Genomic DNA, 23756 nt, shown 5'->3' with positions numbered 1-23756 from the left:
TGTATTGCTTTGTTTACTGTATACTCCACTAGTTGCAAGAAAGGCTCATAATTTTAGGGGGTTGACGGGACTGTCATCTCCCCTCACCCTCAGCACGGAATGAGTGGGTTCAACATCCCTGTCTGTGTCAACGCGGAACCCCTGGGGTCTGATACAGTTTAGAAAATGAAATCTGTATAGAAGAACCTAATGGAGAGTCACTTAGCCTTGGCTCTCCAAGTGAGGAAACTAGCACCATGTTAGGCTTTCCTCGGGGAGCACTCCCTTTCCACTGACTCGGTTCCAAGGAGGACTGACCCCTTAACCCGAGGGTTAATTCCCTGCTATGCCTCCTTGGCCTTTCTGTTCGCCAAATAACTGTTTTCAAACAAGAAAAGGGGAGCATAATCTTTAATTGTGGTACTCGACCAAGCAGGACAACAAAATCAGCAGAAAGATTACCTCAGTGCTGTCCCTGTAACCAAGACCGCTAAACCACTGGGGTGTTTTTTACAATCCCTTTAGTAAGTATGAAAATTGTGGTAACGTGAGTCCTCAGTGAAGTTATTGTAGGAAAGTCCTTTTATTCATTATTGCTTTTCTCCTCAAGAGGCGCTTTATTCCATCTCTGCTTTGTCTGATTTTTCATGTTCACTGACTTTGCCCGAGCAGCCCCACCTCTTACCTTGGTGCCAGTGTGTCTAAGAAAGTTTTTTTTTTTTTTTTCTTCCCCCTGATTCCTTGTAATCAAATACTAGGGGCAGGAAGAGATGATGCCTAGGTGACAGGACACTGCGATTTGAAGTGGGGCAGTAGTTTTGTTTGTTTTTTTTTTTTTTTTAAGACAGGCTCTTCCTATTCAACTACAGAACACCTCGGTGCCGGTCCACGCCAGGGCAGACGCTGGCACTACGCTCCACCTGAAATGTCGCTGCCCCTCTGCTCCAACAGATGAACAGAACGGAATCGAAACAAAACAGAAACAATCAACGACAAACAAATGAAAGATTCAATGTCGGTTTCTCTTCAGGGCATGGCCTAATGACAAGTGGCGGGTGGCGCTATTGCCAAGGGCCGCCTGAGTGCCCCTTTCTTTTCAGGTCATGGAACTCTCCAACAGGCTGCTGCTTCTCTACTTTCATGCTGCTCGCTGGAAACAGACTGGATGTGTGTTCTAGCTTACTGAGACAGGAACTAAAATTTCAGTAAAAAGAAGGGGGCAGGGTGGGGGGGGGTGGGAGAAGAATCCCAATCTGAAAGGTCCTGCTCTAGCCATCGGCTGGTGATAGGTGACCTTTAAGGGATCGATAACAAAACGTCTGACAGCTCAGAAAACGTACAAGCTACAAACATCTTGAAACGGCAGAGTACACGGCACGGGGAAACAGTGCCTGTCTCTTCAGCGTTTGTGTCACGGATCTCCCAGGCAGCGTGAAGACGTTTCTCGTGCAGTCGCGATGGGGGTTACCTTCAGACCGAAAGGAGAAGGGTTCCTTCTTGTTCCTGCTCTGGTTTCAGACATCGTGGGATGGTGACGCCCTTTTGCGTTAACACTGTGGAGGGGATTCAGCCCTGCTGAATGGGGTGCCGCTAAGAGACCCAGCTCTTATGCTCAGCTGGACGGGAAGCACTCCTCACACCAGCATGTGCCTCCGGCGGTGCAGGGCCAGGTGGTCTGACCGGGAGAAGCTGCGATCACAGTCCGCGCACTTGAACGGCTTCACGCCCGTGTGTTTGCGGTAATGCCTTGTCAGCTCGTCGGAGCGAGCGAACTTCCAGGTGCAGCCTTCCCAGGTACACTTGTAGGGTTTCTCTCCTGGAAGAAAAAGGGACACACGCTTTGGGTGCTCCGTCACTTGCCCCCAAGAACCAAGCCAGCACTATGTGTGGGGAAACTGTCCCTCTCCGTGGGGTTTCCGTGTGGTCATCTTTGGTCGGGAAGCCTCTGCATCCTGCCAGCGGGGTGGGGTGGGGTGGGGTGGGGTGGGGGTCAGTCAGGTGGGGGCTGGGAGCGCGTTCCATCTCCTCCCTCCTGTGGTGACATCCGGCCAGTTAGTTCATTAACACTTGCCTCCTCAGTGACGGGGGCAGTACTTCATGGTCAAAGCATCCAAAGGGCCAGACTGATAGCTACAGGATATAACCACAACCGCTTGACTCAAAAGGCATTTTAGCTCTCTGCCTAGGCTGATTTGGCTCTAATGCTGACACTCACGAAGAATTATAAAGGGTCATTAATTACATTTGGTTTCAAACCCCTCCCCAAATGTGCATCACTTAAGACGGTTTAAGGCTATTTTAGGACACAATGTCCATTTATCGGTCATCGGGAATAGGCACAAAATCTCATCCAAAGGTAAAGGCATTCCACTGCTCCCCAGAAATTAGGAATGAATGAAGCACATGTCACTCATAAACATCTAGTTTTTGCTTGTCTATTGGAAAAGAATCCTAGAGAGCTTACGAGTGTAAAGTTTAAATACTCTTTTCAGTGATTTAATTAGGGTGAGCCCTAAGGAATCATCAAGTTGGTTTCAATGTTGAAACTCATGGTGAAAAGCCGTCTGAAGAAGTATGTAATTTGACCGGATCCTTCAGTCAACTTGTAAGGACGGTAAAATATGCAAAGGCTTTGCTGGGAAAAGATACACTATCCATTGTCCAAGTGAACTCCCAGGGGGAGAGAGACAATGGTTGACCCAGGTGTGGGTTTTTTTTTTTTTTTTTTTCCTGGCTCTCATTCAGAATGGATGCCCTGTCCCCATGCAACCCCACAAAAAGTGATCTCTCCTGTTCCTCCCATCAAATGGTCAACAACAGTCATCCTGGTCACACACAGTCTTTGGTGAAAAGGGCCTAAGATAGGAAAGGGAACTTTTTGCACATTCCTATGCATAGAGCTGGAGGGTGAGTATTGTTAACCCCACTTTACAGATGAGAAAACCGAGGCTCAATGTAGTAAGGTAACTTGTCCGTGTCAGGAAAAAAAAAAAAAAGTACTTGGCTCCAAATCCACTGTGCTGTAGTGGAATGCATAGTTTTTTCCCACTGAAACTTTGTCACACCCTCAAAGTTGTTTCTACTTTCTCAGGTATTCCCAAATCATTCATTTCTTAATTATATCATGTATCGCAATGTATCATAAAAGTTTTATTCAGATGCCTTTCTCCTCCACCCGTTTCTGAATACATGGAGGTCAGTGCCTCTACCATTTCAGTATCCTTGGAGCCTAGAGTAAGTGTCAAGCAAATGCTTGTATGAATTAGTGAAACTCACATACACACACACACACACGGAACCACTGAGCCCTATAAATGAGCGGACAAGTGATGCCTACATGGGAGAACCAGTCTGAACTGGACCCAACAACTTTCATTCAACCCTGAAATAAATGCTATCTACGGGTCCTTCTAGGATCAAGTGACCCTTTCAAAAGGGAGTGAATAGCACAGAGCAATTAAATCTAGAAATATTGATGCACTAACTGTGGGCCTCAGAAAGCTCCAGGTTACTCTGAAAGGGCTCCTTTCAAGGAGAAGCCTACTGAGTGCAATAACCCAAAACCTCAACCGCTGACTCATTCTAGATGCCCTACAGAGACAAAAATCTTCATTTGCAGGTGTCTACTGACCAAGTTGAACAGAAATTAAAAAAAAAAAACAAAAAAACCAGAAATCAGAACCCCTAACTGAAAAAGATTGAGGGTCTCCTACATAGTGTATTAATGGCAACTGTTACCATGCTTTTATTTACATGTCCTCCCTGTGTGTTTGTGAATTCACATCAGGAGCATGGGTTCTAACAAGCTGAGCTTGACATAAATCATGACTTCAAAAACACATCCATCTTTGGGACACTGTGCTCAGCTGGTGGACTCCGTCACTAACAGGCATCTCCCAGTCCTCTCCAGACTGGAACCAGCCTGGAGTGTAAGGCTTAGAAAGGAAAGAATAGTGGGTTTTCTTAATTGAAGGATGGATGCTCAAAGTGTCATATATGTATGACTCCCTTTGCCATTCTGGATAGAGAGGAAGGGGACCCATAGGTGGGATAAGCCTGGAAAGTGAGTAGAGGCCAGGAGGGGACGAGAGCCTCCAGTGTCATCTCAGGAAGGATGGTAGAGTTTCAAATGGCCCACCATGGGGACAGTTTATTGTCTCAGGTGTTCTCGGAATTTCCTTGTACACCAGGAGTAGGCACTTAATATTCTCTAATTTCTTCCTCAAAATTATAATAGTATAACTTTTCCTTCCATTTTGGCTGTTTAATAATGACACTTATGTCCTTTCCACTCGAAAATTTACAGCAGAGAGTGGTTCTTCGGGGCTAAATCCAGTCTGTGGCCTGCTTTTTGTGCAATCTTTGAGCTTAGAGTGGTTTTTACACTTGGTACGTGGTTGGGAAAAAAAAAATCAAGAGGGCTATTTCACAGCATGTGAAAATTACATGAAATTCAAATTTCAGCATCCATAAATAAGTTTTTGTTGGAACAGGAGTCTCCATACTGTTTTAGGCTGTCATGCACTGAGGGCAGAACTGAGCCTTGCAACAGAGAACGTATGGCCTGCGGTGCCTAGAAATTTACTATCTGGCCCTTTACGGAAAGTTTACTGACCCCTGGTGTAAGGGGTCACCTGGGCCTTCCGCAGGCTTCCTGATTATGTTAACTTACTGAATTGGGATACATAATGCACATTGTTAATTTGGGACGGGTGGTGAGGGAATATTTGGGCTTTAGAATAACCACTTATTCTCCTCGTAGGACCCCATTTAAAATTCTAAGAGCCCACTCAGTAATAAATACATATGCTATTTCATGGCAAATACTTTAAATTGAGAATTCTGGATTGAGTGACTCTCTGAAAAGGCTCACTCAATCCGATCTGAGTTTTAAAAATATCTTCAGGATCTTCCCTGCTCCTTAAAAGACGAAGAAGGTCTTTCTTATAACAGGAAGGTCAGGATGGGGTAGGGTCAGGAATGTCTCTATATACTTTTATTAATGAGGTGATACGGGCAAGGAATGTTATGCTTAAGCTTTTATGGATATTAAAAAGAAAGTATATCTTTTTATAAGAAATTTGCAAGAAAAATTCACTTATCACTCAGACAATTAAGTTTACTCTTATCTGGTAACCAAAAGAACAATGATTCTACACAACCCCTTTACAAGGTCACTGCGAACCATGATCAGTTACTATTCTACTGAGTCTGGGAAGGAAGGCACAGGAGGGAAGGATCGGAAAGAGCTTAGCTGTATGGCATCGTTTCTAATATGGATATTTCAGGAGGTGGGGCACAGGGGAAGATGTAAGTGACAGTAAGGATTTCTTCTGTAAGCCCACAGAGGCGGAGCAGGAAAATTGAGTGCAAAATCCAAGTATTCTGTGAGGTGGAATCCAGGGCAGTAAGCAATCAGGAAAGACAAGGCTGGGTGAGATGCGTAAAGCGGGTCGAAAGGCACGAACTGCCAGTTACAGAGAAACAAAGTCATGGGGATACACGGCAACAGCAGGGTGACTATAGTTAGTAACACTGTATTACATATTTGAAAGTTGTTAAGAGAGTAGATCTTAATGAAAAGTTCTCATCACACACAAAAAATCATCTGTATCTGTATTGATAGATGTTACCTACACTTACTGTAGGAATCATTTCACAACCTATACAAATACTGAATCATGTTGTACACCTGAAGCTAATTTAATGTCAGTTATATCTCGATAAAAAAAAGAAAGACAAGGAATAGCTCTCAAAAATGCCAGAGGCAGACATGTCCCTGCTCTTGAATAAAACCACTACAAATGATAAATAAGTTGATAAGGTATTAAGGGGCTAAGCGACGAATGAAGGCATATAATGAAGAATGTAAACCTTTTCCACTAGGGAGTGGGGAGGGAGAAAGCCTATCAGAAAAGAGTAAGCTTAGCTGAGTGATAAGTGAATTTTCCTTGCAAATTTCTTATAAGAAGGTATACTTTCTTTTTAATATCCATGAAAACTTAAGCATAATATTCCTTGCCTCTACTGCTGCATTAATAAAACTGGAGTTTGGATATTTTCTCCCCATGTTTAAAAAAAAGAGGAAAAAAAGAAAATGATTATCTTCTAATCTCTCTTCAAAATTAGAGGCTGAGCTATGGGGGTGGGGGAGGAGATGGCCACTCTGACCAGGTATAGGGCTGACCTCTGCCCCTCACTCAGGAGAGACCTAGGGTTTGATTATATCTGCCCACTACATTTTTTTAAATTATTTTATTAAAAAAATTTTTTTATTAAAAATGTTATTAAAAAAGCATTTTTTAAAAAAATTTTATTAAATTTTATTTAGCATTTTATTAAAAAATCTTATTAGCATTTTATTTAAAAAAATCAATAAATGCTCTTTTGGGGCCAGTCAAGTTCTAGAAGAGGATACAAGAACAATTTTAGTGGCCATTGTATAGTATTAAACTATACATTGTTTTTACACTTGTGCTTTAAAGCAGTTTAAAGGATATGATCTTACAAACAAATTAGGGTAACAGAAACTTCCTGATGTGAGTAAAAGCTTATTAAATGATAAATATGATTGTAAGATGTAATGCAGTATGCATAAATGAACCCTGAAAGGATATAACGAGCAGACAGAATCTTTCTTCCACCCTGTCTTCTTTACTTTAAAATCTTCCTAGAAAATTAAGAAAAAAAAAAAAAACAACTAAATTTAACGTTAAGAAGTCAGCGTGGTAGGTACAGAATGGTTAAGTGTATTTTCCACGACAATTGTCCTATGGAGAGAGTTGGCGTGCACGATGAGAGGAGTCAGTCAACTCCCAGTCTGTGCTTCTCCTGCACATAGCTGCTGGGCATCAGGCTGAATGACAGTGACAGTAAACACGATTTCCAGTAATTTCTGCAGGAATTGTGAACTGCCCTTCAACACGTTTGAATTGGATTTCAGCAAATGTGTTATTCAAGCCTGTTTTCCCTAGAAATAAGCTGAAAATAAAAATAGCATGCCCACCTTCTTCCTTTTGTCTATTTCACAAGCACACTTAGAATCCCGAGAGGCGAAATCTCTGAAAGCCTGGTTAATATCCCTCAAAATAATGGGAAGTTTTGACTCCAACATCGGATCATCTTTGATTTTTGTTTCTCCTACTAATCCCATGAAATAATGAAATGACAGAAAATGGTATCATGTATGTCTTTACCAATAAGTCTTAGTGGATAATATTTCTTGGCTAAATTGAGACGTTAAGTTGCTCGTGTCTCAGGAAAACCAAAGGACACCATCTGGGTGATTAATTGGTAGTTTAATCCCAGGCCATACCTTGGGAAGCAGTTAACTAACTTGTAAGTCTTCAGTTTTAAAGCGTGAAGTTCTCCATGTCCCATAACAAATCCAAGCCATTTCCACACTTTGTGTTTAAAAAAAAAAAAGAAAGAAAGAAAAGAAAAGAAAGGATCTGGCCATTTTTTGAGCACAATCTGTCCTCCTCTGTTCTTAAAAAAACCTGGACTATACTATGAGAACCACTGAAAAAGGAAAATGTGGACCAAAACTAATAGCAAGAGCTTCTATTTTTTAAAGTGGAACAGTCCTAGAAAGATGAAAGAGAGAGAGAGAGGAAAAAAAAAAAAGAACAAACGAGGAGGTTTGCAAAGTTTGGTTTTAAAACACTCTTTTTAACTGCACTTTCAGGGTTCAAGTTAAGTATAATTTTTTATGCAAAACTGCCTCTGTGTGTGTGTGTGTGTGTGTGTGTGTGTGTGTGGTGTCGTCAAAGGCATTATTTAAACAGAAGTCTAATTAAGTGTCCTGAGAAAATGAAAACTCACGTCAGGGTTTTTTTTTTTTTTTCTTTTCTTGCAACAGTCAACAAACTGATTTATTATGAGAACCCCTGTCTCTTTCAATCTTGGTTAAAGAAAAGGATTAAGAGTCACTAAATGCATTTCCATGACATTTACCCAGCAGAGGCATAATAAAGTCTAAAGAAAACAGCAGGTATTGAATGGATTCCCAAAACCCACGAAACAAAAATAACTTTTTCAGGTACCTCCCATCTTACCATCTGAAATGCTGAAAGGTAAATGCGTACTGAGACAAAAGACAGGTGCCCTTTCATATTAAAATGACGTGTGAGCAATACGGAGGGGAGGAATGCGTCTTTGAAAAAGTCTGGGTCAAACAAAACAGCCATGTTCTCACATCAGCTTCTCTCTAATATTTTCTCAAGCAACTGAAAAGGAACACCTTTTGCAACAGGAAGCAGAGGCATTTTTTCTCGGTTCAGAAGTGCATTTCTGAAATGTGTCCCTGTTTAACTTTTATAAAGTTACGGGGCCCCAGACGCTGACAAATGAGCTTCATTACACTCAAGGCTCAACATACTTGCTGTGACAATCTGTTTCACTTGAGGAATGGTATTTGCATATGGGGGGTGGGGGGGAGTGGACCAGAATCAAGATTCCTATCTTGTCTTCTGGTTTCTGTTACATTAGTTCATAAAAGTTCACCCTATTTTAGATCTGGGAGGAAATAAGTTACTTTTAAAATGAGGAAACAGAAACCTAGAGCTGAGATTATGCAGTCCCTGACTTGTTCTCAGGGTAGACAGGTAGACCAAGGCTGCCTTCTCTCTTGGTGGCGGTAAGGACGCATGAAATAGCACAGGCTTTGAAATCAGGCAGAAAGCCTGGCAGAACGTTGGCTCACTCATCGGCCAGCAATTAGACCTCAGGCTCAAGCGTTCAGCTTTCTGAAGCACTGTTTCCCCATCTGTAAAATGGACACACTATTCCTACACTTGTGAAACTAAGAAACCCACATAGCCAGTGACTTAATTTTATAGTTATAAAATTCAAGATTCCTCTTTTTTTTTTTCCTGGGACCTAAATAAAGTTAAAAATAGATCCTGTTTGCTATTAAAAGAAAAAAAAACAAATGAATTAAGGGATTTCTGGTAATTGGATACCAATTTGATCTTCATTTTCCTAACATTTTAAATACAAAGCTACTTTATAGGCCAAAGAGAACAATGTAGTATTCAATAATTTTTTGGACCCATTTGATCTTATCAAGTCGATCAAACACACTGTGTTTGAACTGTGAATTGTCTGGGCTGAATTAACTGTCTTCTTCGCGATGTGTAAATGATACCAAGTAGATTTGGTCTTTCTTCCCCATGCAATTCCATAACGGCTATCTTTGATAAAAACAGTATGTGCCAAAGCACATAGCACTTTCTGTGCACCACACTTTGTTCTAAAGAACTTTACGGATGGGAACTTTACCAAGTTCCCAATGAAGTAGTTATAGTAACCAACCCCACTTCACCCAGAGTTGGTACATGGTAGAGATAGGATTTGAACCCTGGGAGTCAGACACCAGGGCCCTCAGTTTGAACCTCTCGTCTATATTGCCTCCTGACACTTTAAGTCACTGCTTTAATAAATGAGGCTATCTGGTCAGAGCTGGAGAAACAGGCTGAAAATGTGAATTAGTACTTACAGGACAGACAATATGTTAACACAGAGACACTAGTCCTTCTCACATAGAAATCAAGTATAAATGAACCAAAATATCCTATAATAAAAATATACTTCACTGAAAGCAAAAAGTTCAAGGTCTAAGGGTAATACTTTATTTGGCTCTTCTGAGTTTCTCTTTCCACATAGTGACAATATTTATTTCCCATGTTTCTGGTTATACTTTCCTTTTCGTTTCTTTTGCACAGTATCCTTCCTTTACCTGTCACATAAATGTTCACCAAGATTTTGACTGACTTCTCACCTGCCTATGTTCTCCTTGGCTCCCATGGCTTCCACCACAACTTGTAAGGAAAAGATTCCTAAGAATCGGCACCTCAGTCTCTCTCCTAAGCATTACAGAGATTTCCCAAGAGGCAGTTCAAAAGCCATCTCAACATGACCAAAACTCCCCTCAGCATCTACCATCTGAATAAGACAAGTTTCTCCTTCTGTTTTGCTAAGTGGAAAAAAAGGCAATCCTACTTCCTCAGGTATCAGTCAAGTCATGAACTTCTCTAGCTGGGGGATTTCTTGGACTCCTCACTGTTACTCTCTGCCTGCGCGACCTAACTATTCTACCTGTCGGTGCTGCCTTCCAAGTTTCTGCCCAGCCGTCCTCTCCAGTTTATCCCTCCCGTGGCAGGCAGCCTTTCTTTAGGTTCTTGCCACCTTCCACCGAAACCAACGTCTAATGGTTCTGTTTTCCTGTCTTATGTGCTACCCCCTCCAATACCGTCTGCACTACTTGGAGGAACATTTTCTCAAACACAGCCTGATCATGTAGCCTGATCCTTGGGACCCGGGACACACCCATACTAAACTCTCATCACACCCTACTGTGATTGCTGGTTTTCCTGTCTGCCTGCCCCACTCAACAGCTCTGTACTGGAGGGTTTGCCCTTTCTTCATCACTATATCCCCAGGGCTGACACAGCTCAGTGCTAACAAATGCTGTTGGTTAAATGAAGGACACTACTTAAATTCAAATACCTCACATTCTTTTAAAAATATAACACACAACAGTCAAGTTAAGAGTAATCTGGGGGTGCCTGGTTGGCTCAGACAGAAGAGCATGTGATTCTTGACCTCAGGGTTACGGGTTCGAGCCCCACATCGGGTGTAGAGCTTACTTTAAAAAATAAAAAAAGAGGGGCTCCTGGGTGGCTCAGTCAAGCATCCGACTCTTGCTTTTGGCTTAGGACATGATCTCAGGGTCATGAGATTACACTCCGTGTCAGAGATTCCCTCTCTCCCTCTCCTCTGCTCCTCCCAGCTCGCGTGCTAACATAAATAAATAAAATCTTAAAAGAAAAAAAGTAATCTATTTTGTGAGGCAGAGAGTCTGTTGCTAGCATTCTATCCATTCTACCATCTTTTCTAGTCTAATGAATTAGAATATGTATTTTTGAGAAGGAAAATAAATTTGGGAGGTTTCATTTAAAACTGGTGCCATTTAAAGTTCTGGTCTGCAAACAAATATCTCATTTTAAACCTTTAAAATTAGTAACATGATGAGTAATGGGGCCTTCTATTTTGCTGCTCAAATGAGCACTAATTGTTTTCATCTTTAAAATAATACACATACAATTCTTTTCATTTTTAGTTATGAAGACTTTTATTGAATAGTCTTAAGGGGTGGATATGTTTTCTGCAAAGATACAGCTCCTCATTATTTTTTATCTTTAACGATTTCATTAAACCCACAAATTTCATATTAGTAGTAATTTTGCCATTCAGGACAGGATGACTAAATCTCACAATCTAGTCATTCTTTGATGGAGCATGAGAAAGTACAGGGGTTGGGGTACTATTACCCCACTCCTGCTTACAACACCATTTTGACTGGAATATGGATAAAATAAACCCAGAAGTAAAAGAGGGAAAACACAGAGCATGGTCATGAGATGCCTTGGGGTTTTGAACTTTCCACTGTCATTAATGATTTGTGCACTAACACAAAAAGAATTAAGAAGGAGAACCCATTTAGTCATTTATTTATTTAACTGAGGTAATAATTGGTAAGGCTGTTTTAAAAGCCATTACTTTTCTAAAGCTATGTAAAAGATGAATTTATTTTTAAAACAAACTTTAAATAAGGTAACACTTTTTTTTTTTTTTAAGAGGGAGAGAACCCAGGCACCTGCACGGTGCCGGGAGGGGCAGAGGGAGAGGGAGAGAAAGAGAATCTTAAGCAGGTTTCTCGCTCGGTGCAGTTCATGCCCGGTGCAGGGCTCAGTCTCACGACCCTGAGATCAGGACCTGAGCCAAAATCCAGAGTCAGACGCTTAACCATCTGAGTTACCCAGGCACGCCAAAATAAGGTTAACACTTTCAAAACCAAGCCAAGTGAAATGTGCGCGGCATCGGCACCTGCACGCAGATAATCGTAAATCCAGGTTCAGCATGTTTCTATACAGTCACTCTCTAGGACAGGTTGAAGTAACGCCTCCACACATGAAAACAAGTGCGACACGTCCACAGCACTTTGCTTTTCATCCAGAGGATTCGGGTTCCCTTTTAGAAAGGGCACTTCGGTGCTTGTTCGAGGGGGTAGGGGAGGCCCGCCAGGTGCAGGCAGGACCGATCCGCCCTTCCCGGCTCCCGGGCTCACCCACGGCTCTCGGAGCACGCTGCACGTGGCGGCCAGGCCCCGGCCGTCTCCCCCACCGCATTCGGAATCCCTGCTGTCTTCACGAGGGACCCCTTCCTGTGCAGAGAGCCTCCCACCGAACGAGCACTCTACAGCTGCCTATTTAATCATTAATGCTTCTGGTCCTTGTCTTCTCACTGGCTTTCTAACAAAGTAAAATTTTAATAGACTCAGAAGAAAGACCAGTTCACATTAATGAAAAGCTTTGAAAATAGACCATTTAAAGTCCCTTGTTATGTTCTGACTTCAAAAGGACCTGCATGACCGTCACTGAACAGGAAGGGGCTGCCGGCTAGCCAACGGGGCAAGGTGGCTGGCGCCGAGAGGAGGCTGGCAGGTTCCTAGCGAGCGTGTCTGAGACCCGGTGTGGGGACAACGGGACAGGTTCTAGAGAGCCTGGATCTTGAATCCCAGCTCCACGGCTCATTCACTGCATGAAAGTGGGTTGAGTGCTCTAACCTTCCAGGGACATTACAGAGGCGACTGAAATAGGTCAAGTGCTGAGAGAGCGGAGCACTGTAACCCGGGATCCAGCAGGTCCTCAGGAAATGTCAGCTCCCTCCCATCTGTGGTCTCCATGTCTGTTCACATTTCTTACTTCTAAACCACACGTACCAACGTCTTCAAAGCCTCCCTCTTCCTACCCTCATGTCATCAGGGGGTGGGCCCTGTTGTTTCTACTGCGGCCATGTTTCCCACATGGCTACTTTTGTGCTGGGACACGGAAATGCCCAAGAGCTCTAGGATCATGGAGGTTTCTACCTGGCTGGGGAGGGAAGGTAGGCAGACAGCCTAACAGACCAGGGGACACCGAAACAGTTTTGAACAATTAATAGAGTTTCTAAAAAAGTAGGAAGAAAGGAGGGCCCTAAGCAGGCCATTTCAGGTCAGGGGTAAAAATGAACGATTGAACTCCACAGAGTTTCGCACATTTGGAGATTCATGTGTTTGTATGGCTGAGGAAAGAGGGAAATCGGGATAGGGTCTGCAAAGGAGGTTTAACAGATGAACCGAAGTCAGATGAGAAGGGCCTTGCGCCCAGAGTAGGAAGGTGTCCCCAGTCTCCCTAGCCATAATAGACAGCTCTGTGTTCTTTGTCATTTTGCTTCTACCTTTATTATAGGGCTTTGCCCTCTTGGCCTCTGTCATGACTGTTCATGTGAATCTTATCTAGTATACTTAGAGACCTCTTCACTGAAGATGGGAGCTTTGTCTCTTTTTGCCTTCTTCAAGAAAAAACCCGGCATGCCTTAGACATGGAAAATGCTCAGTAAGTGTGTGTCCTGTTAATTCTGTCTACACAGATTCAAATGGAAAACTGTCTTTTACTAAGTACTTTAAATATATTCCTTATAAGATTATGTATATCATCATTTTGCCAAAATGATGATAAAGAGGACTTGTTTAGGCAACAGCTTTCGCTTCACTTTTTCTGAATTATAAAAATGTTAAATTAGTAGGGTCTGAAGTACAGAGATGACATGATTATAGCTACTTGTGATGAGTGAATACCAAATGAGGCAAAAAATTTTGCCTTGAATCTACTGGTCGCAACAGCGACAACATATATCTGTATCAATATTCATATACACAATTTCAGTTGAACACCGAGTCCCTCCGATGGCTTAGTCACTGTATTTCCTGGGGATATAAAACCGAGGCCCCCTGCAGTAATTACACCAAAGTGTGCTATGTTTATGTTCAAAGATAAAAATGAAACAGAAAACCTGAGATTCACAGAGTGAAGTAGCTCATCTAAGTTTGCCCACCAGTTAGGGGCCAAGGACAGATTCAAACTCTCATCTGCTGACTTCAAAGGTGGTTCTAGTCCAACTACAGTTTCCTGTTTCTCAGCAAGTAGCAGTATGCTCAGACTTATGAGTGGTTTGGCCCAGACTTACCAACAACTTGTTGGGAGAGGATTTTTACCTGAAAACTTCGGTTTGCTCTTAAGTGATTAATTATCTTGGCATCGCTAAGCCTTATGCTTTATCTAACAACAAATCTAGACAGCAGGCCTGACACAGTTTTATACGAGTGAGTTATTTAATTAATGAAGACAGATGTGGGAGTAGGAGCAGCACCCCACCACCTGATCACGCAACTACAAGACCTATGAAGAAAGGCCACTAATATGCACAGCTGTCACAGAGCTCGAGCTCATGAATTTCTTTGTAGGAATATTATTAAACCATTTCAGAATCTCACCCAGTTCAACATAATGTCAAATCAGAAGAAAGAAATGTAGGAATAGCAGTGAAAAGTGATGAGGCAAGTAAAACAGTGAGAAGGCATGGAATCTGCAAGCATTTAGGATTGATGTGTGTGTCTGAATGTGTGTGTGTGCACACGGGTGTGTTCCAAATGCACCATCATTATCTGATATTAATTACAAAGGCATCATTCCTCAAGGGAAGAGCTAAATCATACAGCATTTCCTTCATTTATAAAAGGTAGGGAAGGACATGTTTTAGAGACTTAAATCATAGGTGGTTAATAATTTTAAAGCATTCATATGAGTTAACGTCTTTGAAGTGTAAAATTCAGATAGGACTCACTTTTGATAAAGCCAGAGAGGTAAGAAATGTGTTTGCTTGACAGTTACTAATTTTTAAAATTTAGGCGTACATTACATAGGGATTAAAATTAATATTAGACAACACTGACTGAACAAGCCTCACGGATTTTTGGAGAGCAGGGTATCAAGCTGGAATATAAAATACTCCCAGAGTCATTCGAAACTGAATATTTTTATATGTTAATTATTCCTTTAAAAATCTGGCTTTAAATTTATCTTTATATTTTCTTTTCTTTGTTCATCATTAAATGGCCATATTTCACAGGACACTGATCATTATGTCCTGGCCCCCACACCACCAGAGAGCTCTCCTTGACTTTCAGACCCTCCCAGACGACACCCAACATCTGGTTGTTGTGCGCCATCTAGTGGCTACAGGAATCATTGATGCCTGAATGTTGCTTGCTTGTTCTGCATTTTAGAAATACTGGGACATATATTTTTAGAAAATAAGAGTACTGTGAACAGCAATACCAGATTCATAAGACTATTTCCTTCTAAAATTGATGTTTAAGTCATTTAATAAGCAATACAATCTTAAAATGAAGTGAGGGAAATTCACAGTATATGTTAGTTATGCGTAACAAAGGTTTAAATGACCATTAATTTAATTATAGTGCATATGTACTTAAATAGACTGTACATTGCCCCATGTAGGGGAGACACAATTTATACCAGTGAATAGGAACAATGTACCTGCTGACAACCATGGGTACAGGATTGCTGAGATACATATTTTTTTTTCCTTTTTACCACGCCTTAAATCATTCACCACAGGCAAGTGTTAGTAAAGGTAGTTAAAAGTGTTTGCTCAAATCTTTACATTTAAACTACACGACCATGACAATACACTTAAATTATTTCCAAATTAAAACAAAATTATTTCCAAATTTAAAAAGCACTCTTTCGTACTTCTTCAACTGTATTTAATTTACTGTGCAAATTCTAAAGAGATGATTGATCACATACTAATAAAGCACAAAAGGTCAAGTGTTAAAGGTAAAATTAACTGACTTTATCAAAGGAAATTTCTTATTGCTACTTGCTCACCACCCATAGCGTGCGTACTTCTCATAAGTCATCTGTTATAATCCCAAGCTCTACATTCATTGTTATTGGTCACACAAAAATAACTTACTCAAAATGCCTGAAGCAAAGGTATGGCTGAGAACTTATTAAAAGCAAAGCAAGCCAACCGGAATCCCTCTACAACTAGTTTTGATTTCATTTTGAACAAAAAAGTTGAGAAATCTTGCATAGAATTATAAATGAGAAACACGCAAGGGCTCACTTTGAACCAAGTTTCATTCGTTATTTTTAAAAGGACTATTACTTGATAATTTAGGAGGATATGCCTTGCAGAGTAAATATCTCTCTGTTAAGTGGATGAATGGATGTGGCATGTCTTGGTTTGGAGTAGGAATTTCACAAGGAATTTGCTGATGTAGCTGTGAGACCGAGAAAGAAGGACTAGAGGTAGGATAGTTAGGTGGTTTTTTCATTACTGGTTAACGAATTAGGACCCAGTTGGATGGAAGTCTCTGGGATCACATCTCACAGCCTTTTCCTTTAACCTGTGTTACTTAATACCCGGCAAAAATGGAAAAAGCCTAAGGAGAGAGCTAAAATACTAAATGCAAGGTGGGCGGGGAGAGGTTTCAAAGTCATTTCAACTTCTTAGAAGAACGGGCCCAAGTCAACCAAATGGATGTAGACTCATTATTTCCCAGCCTTGAAAGGGCATCCACAGTCCCCAGAATACTGGTTCTGTCCTGTATCTCCCACAAGAGATCATCCAGCCAGCAGCGAAACGCGTCCAGTGAGAGGAAATGCACTACTCCCAAGGGAGCTGTCCCGGGAGGGACAGGTCCAACTATCAACACAACATTGCATGTTGAGATTTAACAAAAAATCAGTATAGGTACAAGGGAGGGACAAGATGTAGATCTCGGCAGTCCTTGATTTAGAGGACTTAACAGAGAGAGTCAACTGCTAAAGGACTTAATACTATTTTTACATTTTAAGAGGTGCCCATTCACAAGATCTCTCCCTTCAATTTGTGGTGTGAAAACTTGAAAAGACACAGTGACAAGTGGGACTATATCTAGAAAAAGATGGCTAAGACAACTGAGGGTACCTGATTTGGAGAAATGAAGATGCCAGTGGCTCATGCTGGAGGGGGGCACCGGGGCCAGGGAGTAACAGTGGGAGAGCTGGTTGAACAGGTAGTTGGGGCTATTCTGTTCAACCTGAAGGTACTGGGAGCCAAACAAGGCCATAAGAGGCCACTTGATACTGATGAGATGAGGACTCTGCCCTCAGCAATTTCATGCAGCTTGTCTTGCGGAGGAGTGAGCTCACTGCCGTGAGAACAATACCTGACCAGGAGCCACCATTGCACAAAGGTGCAATGACAGCTGCAGCCACGGGTGTTGTGAGGGATCAAATAAAACAGAAGACGTGTACGTGTGCAGAAAACAGCATCGCAGGGACTTGTTCCTTGTGAGCGATGACACCCAAGGGATTTCCGAAGTTAGGAAACAAAGTAGACTCTGTGGCGTATAAGGTCGATGCGGACCTTAGGAGTCTATGATTTCATCTTATTAATAACCTAAGCTAATTAATGCTGCTTCAACATTCGAAGTTTATATTGCTTTGAATGGTAATGCATACATCATGTCTCCCCTACTTTCATTTTTATGTTAACTGACCTGTAAGGTGCAACCCCGAATGTCCTGGGTTTGCTTTCCTCCCGTCCACTGTGCATCACTTGGATAATGGGACAGAGGGTGTCTGTGTACAAATGAGGCTAACATGTACCTCAGAAAGTTCAAGGAATAACTCAAAACATACGAGGATTTACGGAAGAAAGCTTCCTCTTCCTTCCTTTCTTTTTTTTTTTTTAAACAGAAATGCTCCCGTGAAAAGTGAGTCATGTGACCTGATCATACTTAAAACGACTGTGATTGCTGTTCATTCCCTACTGACAGGATGAAGCATGCTTCTTTGACCCTCATGTTTTTATACTCATTCTTGGCCTAAATGGTAAAGAAATTGATTCAAAAATAGTGCCAGAGAGATAGAGGAAAACCTCTCCTGGGGAGGCTCAGAATCAATGGAAAAGGCAAGAATCTGGAATTAAGCAGAAAAAGGAAAAAGACTGGGAGCAGGGATGAGAGACGAAGAGGCAGTTTGCACAACACCTTGAATTGGGAGAGGTATTCGAAGTATATGTTCTACGTTAGAGGAGCAAAAGTAACCTCCAGATCCTGCAACGTGTTTTTGAGTTCAGGCAAGCCTCTTACACCATCACTGCATCACACACACAGATGATGCCGTGTCTCGATATGCGGAGTCACGGCGCAGTCTCTGCCCAGCAGCTTTAGAAACCGTCCAATGACATGACGAAGTAGACGGCAATGAACGCTGGCTTACATGATTCTGCTACCTCGGCCGGGAAATGGTGTTCATAGTGTGGTTATTTTAGTATATTTTGAGATGTAATACTATTCACAGATCTCAGCGGGAGTCTGTTCCACCTGAAGTTTCCAGGTAGAGGCAGGTGCTGGCGCCTGGTGTCTATCAAGGACAGTCCCTGGACTCAGCCTGCTTGACCTGCGGCCCGTTGCTACCAGAAATTACCAGGAGTGTGTAGGAACGACTTTCCCTCTCCTATCTGCTCCCTTGAGCTTCACACATTCCAGTCACCACTTTTCCTAGAAAAGGTAGTGTAATTGTGGGGCTCTCTCCCCACCTTCAGTCTCTTCCCAGAGCCTCCCACTGGGGGCTTCCAACAGGACCCAGGAGCCAAGGAGGCTGGGAATGTTGGCTAAGGAACACACAAGGCACAGGACAGAAGGGGTGAGTAGAGGGCTAAGGAAAGAGTCACTAGGTTATTTCCTGGGTGGGTGGGCAGACGGATGAGTACATGGACAGGTATATGGATGGATGGAGAGGTGAACGGATTGGGGGGGGGTGGATGGTGACAAGAGTCAGTAAAAAATCATGTGTAATCTCAATTTCTTTCTCTCTAAACTGAATATTAGAAGTCCTCCCTCTATATATAAAATGCCAGTGAAAATCAAACGGAATCACATGAAAATATTTCTTACATTCCTTACAGTGATATATATATGTCAATTTTATATATATATATTTTTGGTTCATTTGTTTGGTTATTTGGGGGAAGAGACCAAGGGGAGAAAAACATGATCTAAGTGGTGCTTAAAATGCTACCTTTAGGGACGCCTGGGTGGCTCAGTCATTAAGCAGCTGCCTTCGGCTCAGGTCATGATCCCAGGGTCTGGGATCGAGCACCACGTCAGGCTCCCCGCTCTGTGGGAAGCCTGCTTCTCCCTCTCTCATTCCCCCTGCTTGTGTTGCCTCTCTTGCTGTGTCCCTCTTTGTCAAATAAATAAAATCTTAAAAAAAAATGCTACCTTTAAGAGGATAGGACAATTTTGCTCAGCATTTTTCAGTGTGCTTTGCGGACCTTTTAGAATCTGAGAAACTAGACAATGGTTAAGTGGCAACACTGATTATAAAAAAGGCTCCATCACTGTGTCCTACCACTGTAAAGGTCCTTAAGACATAGACGATGAACTTCACCATTGCTAAGGTCACTAAGACTTAAGTCTTTTTCAGCTGAGACAGGGGAGCGCACTCCCCTCAGACAGGAAGTCAACTTTAGACCGCAGTATAAGGAGCGAGTATAAACCACATTCCTGGGCACTCAGGTCCCCGAAGTCGAACAGTGGCCCCTTTGACACTTTCCCTGATCCCCCGTCTCCCCCGCCCCCGCCCAATGAGGAGCCCTGGGACAGCGTACCTGTATGTGTCCTTCGGTGAGCCTTCAGGTGAGAACTTTTTGTGTATACTTTGTTGCATCCCTCAAAATCACATCTGTGGATACGCCGTTTTCTGGAGTCTGGGGATTCAGACCGTCTCTGGCGTCTTGTGCTCTCAATACTAAATGGTGAGATTGAACTGGAGAAAGAAACAGTGCGGTTAAATGGTGACCAGCACAGCACTCCGTCTTCGTGCTAGTGCCAGGAGACCCCGGCCTCAGCCTGTTGCTTCCGACAGACTCTGAGGCCTTACGGCCGCATTTCCCACCATCACTTTCTTGGACATGCTTTATTTCTTAATCTCGAAGGCAGGCAGCTTGGCCTACTTCTGAGAAAACACTCCTCCAGAGACAAAGATATGCTTAAAACAACAAGATAGAAACAAAAACGCCATAAAATCAGTAGTAAGTGAGTAGATCTTCCTTATCGAAAGAAAAAATCTGGAATCCTACTGAAGGACACAGAGAATATTTTTGGAAGCTCAGCTACAGACAGACAAAATGAGGGCATTCCGTAAGTAACACGGGGGGTCTGAACTGCACGTGACAGCATAGAAAATCGAGTAAAATCACAAGGTACATTTCAAAACAAGTGAGGTCAGGCTGAAAGAAATGACATCAGTACATCAATAACATGAGTCATGACAAGCTATTTCTGTTCAGTGAAATGCACCTGACATTTAACTTTTCCAGTTGGTGGTTTTTCATGGTGAGGAATCAAGCACATTGTATTTAAAGATTAGCTGTACCACCACTATGAGAAAAAGTTTCAACTATGAAATTTGGCCCCGACTTGCACAGTGTTTAATCTTAATGCCACAGTAGAAAAACAGGATTAGTTTGTAACGTCAGGTAATTGATTAACATGTACCTCTTCAAACTTTAATCTCTTTTGATTGAGGTAGAAACGAAGTATATGACTAATTGTTTTCAGTTACCCACGAAGTTCTTTACAATGATCACAAAATACAACACAAACACGATCATCCCTATTTCTACCGTAAAAAATTCACCACTGCTCATATTGGACATATTTCCTTCCAACTTTTTCATGTTTTGATGCTTTTCAAAATTAAAGTTTATTAGTAAATTACCTCTTACAAAAACCTGAATGACTGAGCAAGAGTTCTTTGAAGAAAGTGACGTTTACGCTTCACTTAAGCCGATTACAGGTAAAGGGAAAACCCCAGCCTCGATCCCTTCCTCCTCCTCCCATGGAAAACCTGTCATACGTTTTCTTTAAATTCTCTCAATTCGTTCTAATTATCCTTACCTATACAAACCCACAGTCACAGAAGCTCCTAACAATGTTTTGTTCTTTAAGAGACATGTAGAGGGGCACCTATGTGGCTCGGTGGGTTGGGGGCTCGGCCTTTGGCTCAGGCTATGATATCAGGGTCCTGGGATCGGGCCCTGCTCAGCAGGGAGCCTGCTTCCCCCCCTCTCTCTGCCTGCCTTTCTGCCTACTTGTGATATATCTCTCTCTGTCAAATAAATAAATAATCTTTTAAAAAAAGAAACATATAGATACCATTATATAGTTCACATCACTTTGCGAATTTCTCTACACTTGCCTTTTGCTCACTCACCATTAAGCACGTAAGATTACCCCAACACTGTCATTTATTTACTTCAAGTGCTATATCCACAACTCATCTATTCTAAGATGATTTTTTTCATATTTTGATGTCTCTAAAATCAGATGCTTCTTATACAACTGATGGCTTGTCAGAGTTTAACTGGCATAAAATTATTTTTTTGTATTAGTAGTACATACAGCAGTGGTGCATTTTACAATATGTGGTACTTTTAACTTAGATCAGAGGTTGGTAAACTTCTTCTGTAAATGGCTGAATAGCAAATAGTTGGTTTTGACTTTGAGAGTCATGCAGTCTATGTCATAAATCAACTCTGCCCTTGTAGCATGAAAGTAGCTATAGACAATATATAAACCAGGAGTATGGCTAATGTTCTAATTAAACTTTATTCATAAAACAGGGGTTGTATTTGGGGCCAGTGGTTGATGCATGACTTAGATGAAACATGGGAGCAGTCCAGTGAATATTCAACTGAGAGTTTCAAAGTCTATTTCTTAAGCGATCGACATTTAGGTTATTTCTGAAACTTCACTATAACATTGCTCCAGTGAACTTTCTTTCCCCCTCAATGTGCCTTTTAAGTTCTCAATGTATCTTCTCACTTGTACAAATAACAGATTCAGCTGCCAAAGCTTTCTATTATTAGCTAAGACAAAATATAAGTGGTGTTTTTCTACTTGTGCCTTGAAGAGTTTAAGACAAGATCTTTATTAGTAGAATGACAGAAAATATGGGATGGCTGAGCCACTTTTTCGAGCCTTCCTATGAATCAATGTGGATTTGTGGTTTTCCACATAACTGACTCAGTTGTGGCAACTGGAGTCTATTGTGAAAAAGTCAAAATAGTGTGATTGGCCTGCCTCACAAAGGAACAGCTTTGGTTGCTCCTGCCGAGGTATGCTCGGCCTAGGCTGGGTTTCTGGTGAACAAAACTGTACGTGTGAAGATAGGGCAACAGCAGTTCATTTCTTGAATATCTAGTCGTGAAAATAAATACAGATCTTGGGCCTCAAAAATAGAGATTTCTGTGTCGTGATATGTTTGACAACTTTTAAATCAAGAGAAAATGATATGGTATCTATTTCCTTCAAATTATAACTTAAAGTCTATAATCAGAACGGTGTGTGTTGTACAGTACTTTCTACAGACTAATAAGTATAAATGTAGCTATGCGTAATCATATAATACGTTGTTTTGTCTGCAGTTTATTTTAGCTGTTTACTTTGCTATGTATTTGTATATAGAGAGAAAGTAAAAAATAAATCTGAACTTAAAACCAAGTAAGTACTAAGCAGGTCTTTAAGGGACCAAGGAAGTGATGCTGCTCTACGGTCCATCCATCACGGAGCCATTCGGCAGGTGGTTAAGGAAGGAAAAGGCCACAGAACGGCGTGATAGTACTTCACCGAGACTCCTGAATTTACACCGCAAGAAAGACGTGTTAGGGGACGGCCTTAATACTATAAGACTTCACACATTGACTTTCTTCATTTTAAAGTAAAATATTTTCGGATATTATGAAGAACCACCCCCTCAAGGTATCTATGCAATAAAAAATTAAAAAAAAAAATAAAAAATGTAAGTCACGAATAGCTACACCCAGCAGAGCTAGCTTGGGTAAAGTTTTTCCCCTGGCTCCCCTTTTAAAACAGCAGAGGCATCTTCAGAAGGTGCTGAAGAACCTTCAGCCAGGCTGTGCCTTTCAGAAGCACTTATTTGATTTCTTTGCAGAAATGTAAGAAGACGTGGGCTGAGGTAGACGGGGATCAAAACGGCGGAAGAACTTAGCGAACACAGGAATATGGGTGGACACTCCAACTCCATGCAGGACTGCTGCTATGTTGGGGGTCTACGCATGAACCCACAGAGGGCAGGCACTGGAGGGGGAAGACAATCAATCAAAGGTGGGGGTCTGGTCAACCCAAGTTCATGGCAGTCAAGGTACTGGGGCCAAGTATCTCTAGAGCCTAGAACACTGTGGGCATTCCAGCAATGTTTGCTAAATTGAATGAATGAATGAACGGATGAGTGTAGTAAGTCAAGTATTCCTAATTTTTAATTTAATATAATCAATCAAGTAATTAATCCCTCATTGGTTAATTAATCCTTACTAGGATTCTTTTATTGCAAGTCTTCAGATAATGGTCACTCAATTCTTCACTCTTACTCTCATTTCCCTAAACTTCATACTTTAAACACTATAGAAAAAGTGGCTACTGTATATCAGAGAATCTGGGTAACCATTAAAACCACATGCACATAAGTGTCTCAGTTCTTTGCCCTAAATTCCAGAGGACGGCATTCTAAAGCATTCCTCACAATTACAATTCTCAGGGGAAGGCCACTGAGATCCCTCTGAACGTGTGGAGGATGCCAGTGAATGAATAAAAATCTTCCCTTTGATCCCAGCAAGCATGTGTTGAGCAGGAGAGGATGTACAATGATCCTACTCTTGGTGATCTCCTCCTGTCCCACCCCACTCCAAGGCCCACACGCGTGGGCATTCAGTAACAGAACAGCTATCATTGCTCTCCGGGTGCGTCTATCCTGCCCTTTCTATGTTCCCTTCGCTCAGATGGCCCTTTG

General features: G+C 41.8%; 1 protein-coding gene across 4 annotated transcripts in view; it reads right to left on the bottom strand.

Annotated features, from left to right (window-relative positions):
• Positions 1 to 374: 374 nt before the first annotated feature.
• The window catches only part of KLF12 (KLF transcription factor 12), a 425486-nt gene continuing 402104 nt past the window's right edge, over positions 375 to 23756 (bottom strand). For all 4 annotated transcript variants that reach the window (XM_080799529.1, XM_080799528.1, XM_080799530.1 and 1 more), the window contains 2 exons: positions 19555 to 19712; positions 375 to 1795 (listed from right to left, as the gene is read on the bottom strand). In XM_080799529.1, coding sequence (XP_080655655.1) covers positions 1614 to 1795; positions 19555 to 19712 — 340 coding nt within the window. In that variant the 3' untranslated portion in view covers positions 375 to 1613. The remainder of the gene's footprint in view (positions 1796 to 19554; positions 19713 to 23756) is intronic.

The sequence above is a fragment of the Martes martes genome (assembly GCF_963455335.1).
Source record: "Martes martes genome assembly, chromosome: 3".
NCBI classification, from domain to species: Eukaryota; Metazoa; Chordata; class Mammalia; order Carnivora; family Mustelidae; genus Martes; species Martes martes.
This window is presented reverse-complemented; position numbering and strand designations above follow the sequence as displayed.